Source organism: Aphelocoma coerulescens, chromosome 9 (genome assembly GCF_041296385.1).
Source record: "Aphelocoma coerulescens isolate FSJ_1873_10779 chromosome 9, UR_Acoe_1.0, whole genome shotgun sequence".
NCBI lineage: Eukaryota > Metazoa > Chordata > Aves > Passeriformes > Corvidae > Aphelocoma > Aphelocoma coerulescens.
The window spans coordinates 13512801-13521411 of NC_091023.1; the positions used below are offsets into that span (position 1 = coordinate 13512801).

General features: G+C 52.9%; 1 protein-coding gene across 1 annotated transcript; it reads left to right on the plus strand.

Moving 5' to 3' along the window:
• The first annotated feature begins 4789 nt into the window (after positions 1 to 4789).
• Positions 4790 to 7710, plus strand: LOC138114694 (zinc finger protein ZIC 1). The gene is made up of 3 exons (XM_069024457.1): positions 4790 to 5765; positions 6926 to 7089; positions 7513 to 7710. The coding sequence occupies exons 1-3, from the start codon at positions 4790 to 4792 to the stop codon at positions 7708 to 7710; spliced, it is 1338 nt and encodes a 445-aa protein (XP_068880558.1).
• Positions 7711 to 8611: the final 901 nt, after the last annotated feature.

Here is an 8611-nt window from a genome sequence, read left to right on the forward strand (position 1 = left end):
CCGCCGCCCCGCGGGATCCCGGCGGCCCGGGCGGGATTGCGAGCCAGATCGAGTGGGCGGCAGCGGCGACGGCGTGTGCCCCGCCGCCTCTGGCTTGTCACGCAACCTGTACTTTCCGCGGCCGCGCGGGGCGGAGGGAGCGTTGCCCGGGAAGGGCTCGGTGTAGAAATAAAGTTCCTCTTCTCCGGGTGGAGCGAGCCCCGAGACAAGCCCGACCAACGGGCTGGGCTCCCCGGGGCTGAGGGATCGTGCGTGACAAAGGAGTGACAGGAAAGAGGTCGGCGAGAAGCCCACGCCAGTCCCCATCGGTCGCGGCTGTGCCGGTGCCCGGGGCTGGCACACCACTGAGCTGGGCTCGGGTCAGAGGTCACCTGCGGATCTATCGCCCACGGCAGGAATTTGGGAGCTTTACCCCTTCCGCAGCCGGCTCCAGACACGGGACGGCCCCTCGGGGCCAGGACCGGGGTCGCAGCCCCTCCCCGGGCTCTGCTTGCGGGGGGGGCGGGAGCACCCAATTCCCTGAGCAGCCCCCCCGGCTCTGCCTGCGGGGGGGCGGGGAGAGGCCGGAGGGGGCCGGCCGAGCTCCCGGGCTCCGTCCCTCCCGCACTATAAAGAAGGGCGTGCGGTGCCGGAGCGCCGTGTCCCCCGGAGCGCCCCCGTGGCACCGGGCGCGGCGGTGGGCGAGGTTCTGGGCGGGGAGCGCGTTCCCCGGGACGCCTCCCCACGGGGCTCGCCATTGTCAGAGCTCGTCCCCCTCTGCAAGCCGCCCCGGGCCCCTCACCCTGCCTGGGAGGCCCCGGGACCTATCCGGTCCCGGTGCTTGCCCGTCCGTAGCGAGCCCGGCCGCTGTCGGGGTCGGGAGCGCCTCCGCCCCGCTCTGCGCACCCTGCTGCCCTGTTCCGCGGACCTCCGCCGCCCTACATTGCGCGGACCTCCAGGCCGAGCCTTCCCTTTCATTTAGCGGGGCGGGCGCGGCTCCCGGCGTCCGACAGAGGGTGCCGGGCCCCCCCCGGTGGCTCCCCGGCTCTTGGCCCCCCGCCCGCCCCCGCCCGCCGAGGTCCCGCGGGTGCGCTGCCGCTCCCCCCTCCCCCCCCGGCACCGCAGGATTCCAGCCCTTCTTCCCGGGGTGGCCAAGCCTCCTCCCGCCGACCCCCCCGACGACAGGGAGCTCTCGTTCAAGCCCTTGGGGCAGGCGGTGGGGGCTAACCAGCTGCCCGGACTGCGCAGGCACCCCCTACTCCCAGACACTTACCCCTGCGACCTGTTGAAGGTTTCCCCTCATTTCTGAACTGGCAAAAATAAAAGTGGGGGTGGAGGGAAATGGAAAAGAAAGAAAGAAAGAATGAAAGAAGAAAACAATAACACCCCCCCCCCCCCCCCCAAAGAACCCACCACCTCTTTGGCGCTTCCATCGAGGCGGTCATCCTTCATTTCTTCTTTTCTTGCTTTCTGGAAGCAGTTAGGGAATGTATGATGAAGCAGAAATGAGCCGTCAGGATGATATTTTAATGGCTTATATGTCACGTTGGTGCATGTGGCTTTGAACTGGAGCAGCTTTCGTTTCCTGCAGAGAGCGCACCGCAAATCCCACTTGATAACTTCTACAACCCACAACATTTTTTTTTTTTTACATTCACTCTTAGACTGTATATTTAGATACGCTTCCTAAAAATACCTTCTCGTCTGCCTTCTCGTATATTTCGCACCGACCTGGAATGATCACTGGTTTCCCCTTGCACTGGGAGGCAGGCTAGCACTGAGGTACCTAACTTTCTAGCTCTCCAAATGCCATCACCCAGCACACTTCACAATAACGCTGACAACACTGTCCTTCGCTTAATTTTAGCACCAAATACAGAAAGTAGTGCAATACCCGCCTTAAGACTGTGTCCACATCCAGGCTCTCCCTAGAGCGGGTATACCTGTTGCTATAAGCTACTGCAATTCCATCAAACAGATTTCGTAGAATAAATGCAAACGTGTAGATTCAGCTCACCATTATTCTAAATAAAACACCAAACCCCACCAAACCCTATAAAGCCTCCCAAGATCCAAGGAAAATTACGTAATAGATCTGCTTTGAAAGCTATCTCCATGCACCGAGGACAAGCACACTGCGTCTGCAGATAAACTGCAGCGAAACATTCCATCAAGGCGTATCAAAGTTTACTTATTGTCGTTGATGTTTGTTTGTTTGTTTGTTTGCTTTCTAGGCGCAATGGCCATTTTATACCTCTTAAACCGAGGGAGTTCTCACCCGAGAAGGGTTCGCGCAGCAGCGCTGCTGGTCCGACTCCCCAGTACCTGTGCTGTGGATTGCTTACCAGCGGCTTTAATTAGAGAGGATGAGTTTAAAGTTTCTTTGTTTGGTACTAGGAATTGGAGGGGCTCGGATTGAGCTGCGAAGGAGGCGAGTGAAGGGCTGAACAAAGGCGAAATGTGAGGAGTCTGACTCTTAGCGAGCTTTTGGCGTTTTCGTTACTAGAAAATAATTAGAGCTAATGAATATGCAGGCGTCTGAGTAAATTAATAATTTGCCAGTTTTATATATGTACACACGTGGATACATACGTAAATGTATCTATCCATACACACACAAAGATGTCTATATTTTAAAGTTTCTTGATATTTTTTTTAGGAGCCGAAGCATCGTTTAAAATATTGTACAAATGTTGCTTAGCTTAATTGATTAAGCCACAAAGGTTTTCTGCTTTTAAATACCATACTTATACCTTTCAACAATCATTTTAATATATAGTCAATGGGTCTTTGTAGCGGGAACAAAAAAGAACTATCCACAGTTTTTCAATAGACTTTGAGCTGGGGAAAGACAGGTTAATCGAGGGTTGCATCTAGAAAACAACCAAGTGTTGTATGTTTGCACTGAATCCAAATGTCTGCATTTTTCTAACTAAATCAAAGGGAGTGTTATTTCTTTTTCTGCTCACTCATCTGAAGGTAAGTAAATTTTCTCTGGCGATCAAAAGCCTGGTCAGCAACAAAGACACCGCCTGCTTTTTCCACCGTCCTGGTGTGGCAAGTTGAGGAATTTCAATAACTGTGACAAGGGTGACTGATTTGTGAACTAGAAAAGGTTTGAATGTCAGAAAATTTACATTGCTCCTATCAAGGATTTAAAATGAATTTTTACCATAAAAAAAAAATAGAGAGAGAAAAGTAACCTTGAGTTACATGCAGCAGGAGGAGAAATAATGTAGGTTTGGAAAATTTACAGTTTTACCTGAATGAGAGAGGCTCCGTAAAAGAGAGAACGAGAGACAGCGAGAGAAAATGAGAGCGAGAGATAAAAGAGAAAGAAAATAACCAAAAAAAAAAAAAGAGGCAAAACAACAACAACAAAATTAGAAAGTTAAGAGTTCTCACCCACCTGCGTTTTGATGGGTGCAGAAAACAAGATTTATTTCAGAAACCTGATGGAGGGATAAAGAGAAATCACGCCTGGTGTTTAAAAATAAAATCAAGTGCACCCAGCACCTACTCTCGGAGACCTTCAGTTTTAAACAAGAAGAAAACACCTTCAAAAGACGCGAATCCCTATAGGGCTTCTCTTTCCAAAGCCTAAAAAGTTGCTCAGTGATCTTAAAAATTCAGGATCACCACGAAATCATCATAACCATCATTATAAGAGTGCTGGAGACAGAGGGACAGAGAGAAGGAGAGCGGGGGACAAAATAACCCTAGTAATAATAATAGATTTTTTTTTCCCCTTAGCATACATACACACACAAAAAAGACGCGCTGAAAATATTTTCGTGGGGGTAAAAAAAAAAAAAAAAAAAGGCAAAAGCAAAGAAAAAAAAAAAAGAGCCTTATATATATTAAAAAAAAAAAAAAAAAGTTGGGGCTGCCGCAGCCCCGTTTGTCAGAGCGGTGTCAGGGCGCCACAATACCTGCGATGGATGAGCCGGCGCGGCCAATCAGCGCCCGCAGCCGGCGGGGCCGGGGGCAGCGACGCGGGGAAGGGGGAGCCGGCGCCGGCCAATGCGCGCCCACGTCCGCCCGCACGGCGCTCCGCCCCCGGCTCCCATTCATCAAGGGGGGGGACGGTGTCGTCTTTTCAATTCATTTATCTGCAGGAATGATTGCCGCTATCAGTCTCGCGTTCACCGCCCGGCTGAGGAGGTGAAAGTTTCTCCCCAGGAAGATAAACCGCAAAAGACAATATTGTGCATGATTTGCGCCTTTTTTTTGCGGAGCGAAAAAAAAAAAAAAAAGGCCCCCCGAAAAAAAAAAATCGGGTGAGTGTGGGGAAGCTCGAAGAGGAGAGAGAAACAATCTCTCGGCCACTTTGCAACATTCCTATAGCCAAAAAAATCACTGAAGGAAGTTTCTTTTTTGTTTTTTTTTGTTTTTTTTTTAAATTTTTTTTTTTGCTACCCGTGTTGAACTCTCGCCGTTATTGTTATTTGCAGGCAGTTTATTTTTGAGCTCACCCAACCCCCCCCTCCCCACTTATACCTCCCTGAAAAGTCAAAGCAGAGAGACAGTGAATATTTTTGGGGCACATTTTTATTATTATTATTTGCAACTGCGAAGACCTCTTCCCCCCTTCCTCACCAGCCTTTTTTTTTTTTTTTTTCCCTTTTTTTTTTCCTTCCCCCTGCGCTGATGCCGAAGGGGGTGTTTTTGATGTGGTTGCTTTGGTGGTGATCGTCGCTGACTTTCCAAAGAGGGTGTTTTCGCTGCCGCTGCTGCTGCTGCTGCTTCTCTCCGCGTTGTGTGTGTGCGCGCGTGCTTTTTTTTTGGTTGCTGCATCGACGCTGGGAAGATGCTTCTGGATGCTGGACCGCAGTATCCCGCCATAGGAGTCACTACCTTCGGATCCTCTCGCCACCACTCCACGGCCGATGTCACGGACAGAGAAGTGGGGCTGGGGATCAACCCCTTCGCCGACGGCATGGGCGCCTTCAAAATCAACCCCAGCACCCACGAGCTGGCCTCGGCCGGCCAGACCGCCTTCACCTCGCAGGCGCCCGGCTACGCGGCGGCGGCCCTGGGGCACCACCACCACCCGACCCATGTCAGCTCCTATTCCAGCGCCGCCTTCAACTCCACCCGGGACTTTCTGTTCCGCAACCGCGGCTTCGGGGAGGCGGCGGCCGCCAGCGCCCAGCACAGCCTCTTCGCCTCCGCTGCCGGCAGCTTCGCCGGACCCCACGGACACACAGATGCCGCGGGACATATACTTTTCCCGGGGCTGCACGAGCAAGCCACCAGCCACGCTTCGCCTAACGTGGTGAACGGGCAGATGCGCCTGGGCTTCTCCGGAGACATGTACGGCAGACCCGACCAGTACGGCCAGGTCACCAGCCCCCGCTCCGAGCACTACGCCTCGACCCAGCTGCACGGCTACGGCCACATGAACATGAACATGGCAGCCCACCACGGGGCAGGGGCCTTCTTTCGTTACATGAGGCAGCCCATCAAACAGGAACTCATCTGTAAGTGGATTGAGCCCGAGCAATTGTCAAACCCCAAAAAGTCCTGCAACAAAACTTTCAGCACGATGCACGAGCTGGTGACTCATGTCACGGTGGAGCACGTTGGAGGACCCGAGCAGTCCAATCACATATGTTTCTGGGAAGAGTGTCCAAGAGAAGGGAAACCTTTCAAGGCCAAATATAAACTTGTAAATCACATCAGAGTCCACACAGGTGAAAAACCTTTCCCCTGCCCTTTCCCAGGCTGTGGCAAAGTGTTTGCCAGATCAGAGAATCTCAAAATACACAAAAGAACTCATACAGGTACGGTAACATTCTCTGTCGCTTTTCTCTCTGCGAGTGGAAGCGCCGAGCGCCGGGGCCACAGCGGGACGCGGGGCCGTGCCGGAGAGGCCGGGGGGCCGGCTTGGCTGAGGCTCGCACGGGGAGGAGGGGGTTTGGTCCAGGGACCACTGCTTTTTTCCGGGAGAGGCCGGCTCGGAGCTCCGCTGCAAAACGAGCTCGGTCACAGCCATGCCAGCAGCAGCAACAATAAGAAAATGATCCCTGCCGAGGCAGAGGGGGAGGACGGCAGGGTTTGCTGCTGGGATTGTTAGGGCGGAGGGGGTGGGGTGGGGGATCGCAGCAACCTGTCCTGTTTAAATTTATAGATTTTAATTAATTATTGTTCGGCAGTTTTGGCTGTGGCACGATGAGAAATTGTGCTAAATGTTGCAGGCAGCTCATTCGTCTCCTCTCTGCAATTCAGGGCTCGGTAAATATTTAATTCCGTTGAGCGATTTTAAATAAACCCAGCTCGGCGCGTTACTGTGTTATTGTTGTGCGGAGGGGAGGCGCCGGTATTCCTGAGAACTTTTTCCTTCGTGGGAGATGGGAATGCAGCAGCCTCTGGCAGGGAGAGCAATCTCCCCCCTCTCCCACCCCCGAGCGCTGAAAGCCAGAGCCGCTTTCCCTAGCGCTTTAGCCGAGGGCTTTTGGAGCTGTCCTCTCGTTGATTTCCCGGGCCGGATAATTTTCAATATTGCAAGAAAATATGGGGGAGGTGGCTGAGGTGGGTGGAAGAGTAAAATATTACGAGAATGAGCTATAAAATCGGGAACCAGACACTGAGGATCGTGTGTAATATCCCACCACGCCTGCTCTCTCGCTCGGAGCGTTGTGAGGAGGGAGAGGTGCCCGGGACCGGGGTTGCAAAGGAAACTCGCCTCTCCAAAGGGAAGGGGAAAAAAAAAGTTTTTAGCTCCCCGGTCTCCTAAACGGGCGCTGGGCAGCAGTCGGAGGTCCGGAAAGGATAAGAGAGTAGAAGAAAGGTTTTGGGATTTGAGCCTCGCTGAAGTTAGAAAGTTGCAAGTGTTTGAAATGGAGCCCTGGGCTCCGTCCGGCGGTGCGGTGACAATGAGCGATCCAGCCGGCCCTGCTTAATCAGATCCCTTTCCCTCCCACCCCCCTTCCCTCTGCAATAGGTGAAAAACCATTTAAGTGTGAGTTCGAGGGCTGTGACAGGCGCTTTGCAAACAGCAGCGACCGCAAAAAGCACATGCATGTGCACACTTCCGACAAGCCCTATCTCTGCAAAATGTGCGACAAGTCCTACACGCACCCCAGCTCCCTCCGAAAGCACATGAAGGTAAATGGAGGGCGCCTGGCGTGCGGGCCTGCCCGGGCGGAGGGCGGCGGGGCCGGAGCGGCCGTGCCTGCGGGCGGAGCGCGGCCCGGGGCCGGCCGGCTGCGGGGCTCCGGCTCCGGGCCCGCCGGGCCGCGCCGCCCCCGCCCCGCAGCGCTCAGCCCCGGGCCCGGCCTCACCGCGGGGCCTTCGGTCGGTGCGGTTCAGCCGGGGAGGGGCAGGGGGGCAGCGCCAGGACGCAGCCGGGGGGCGCAGTCCGGCCTTGCCCGGCGGGCAGGGGCTGGGGCTGGAGCTGGGGCCGCCGGGGAGCCCCGCAGGAGAGCCCGAGCCTGGGGCCCGGTGCTGGGTCCCGTTGTCTGGCGCATCCCCAGGCGAAGGCCTCCGTCCGTCGCCGCTCTCTATCTCTGCCCGGGTTTTCTCTTGCAGGTCCATGAATCATCCTCGCAGGGGTCCCAGCCTTCTCCCGCCGCCAGCTCAGGCTACGAGTCCTCCACCCCTCCAACCATCGTGTCTCCATCCACAGAAAACCAGACTGCCAGCTCCTTATCCCCTTCCTCCTCTGCAGTCCATCACACGTCCAGCCACAGCACGCTTACATCAAATTTTAACGAATGGTACGTCTAAAACGCTAAAACAAAACAACAACAACAACAAAACACAAACCGAAACAAAACAAAAAAGCCCCAAGCGAGCAAACAAATACCCTATTTAAAGACTCCAAAATAATGAACACTCTGAAATCAAAATTTAAATGAGCAAACAAAAGTAAAATGCTGCCAGTAGACCCAGGACTGAGTAAAATGAAGACTTAATTTTTTAAAATCTTCTTTTCTTCTTTTTTTTTTTTTTTTTTTTGTCCTCTATTATTTCTCTCTTTTTCTCCTTTTTTTTTTTTTTTTTTTTTTTTTTTTTCCTGACTGTTCTACTCTGTTCCAAGGCTTGGTAGGCGAAAGGGTTAGTAGAATGCATAAGAAGACAAGGTTACCAGGGCAAATGCCAACTGTGTAGGGCTTTACTGGAAACCACTGATTAGAGATCGCCAACTGCATGTCTGCTCGGGCAGCGGCCTTCCCCCCATCCTCTCTTGTAAATACAGAATTACTAGCTTCAAAAACAAAACAACAAAAAAATGTACTGATTGATTTTGTAAATAGTTATATCGCAAGTTGAATAAGGGGATATGTGGATTTGTGGTCATTGCATATATGTGGGGGGAGGGGCGGGCGGGCGGGAGCGGCGGCGGGGGGGCGGAGGTGGTGGGGGGGCAGAGGGAAGAGGTAGAAATTCAACTATTTGTACTGAATGGCAAGAATGTTCTAGTAAATGTGTACCAAAATGTGAATTACTTTGTATTATTACAGTCTAAACGTCGATCTAACAGAATATTATTGGTATTAATGTGCTTTTTTGTATAAAGTGCAACATTTCGTCCCAAAGTCCAGTCTAAGTAGTGCAGTAAAATGTTGTTACACGTCCTGTCAAGAAATTCGTATAGTGAAAGCCTGGATCTGCGTGTCAAACTGTT

Excerpts from the sequence above, each read along its gene's own strand:
- LOC138114694 (XM_069024457.1), top strand. The coding sequence starts at position 4,790 with ATGCTTCTGGATGCTGGACCGCAGTATCCCGCCATAGGAGTCACTACC. Across the intron at positions 5,766-6,925 it reads ACACAAAAGAACTCATACAG|GTGAAAAACCATTTAAGTGT; the intron begins GTACGGTAACAT and ends CCTCTGCAATAG. Across the intron at positions 7,090-7,512 it reads CCCTCCGAAAGCACATGAAG|GTCCATGAATCATCCTCGCA; the intron begins GTAAATGGAGGG and ends TTTCTCTTGCAG.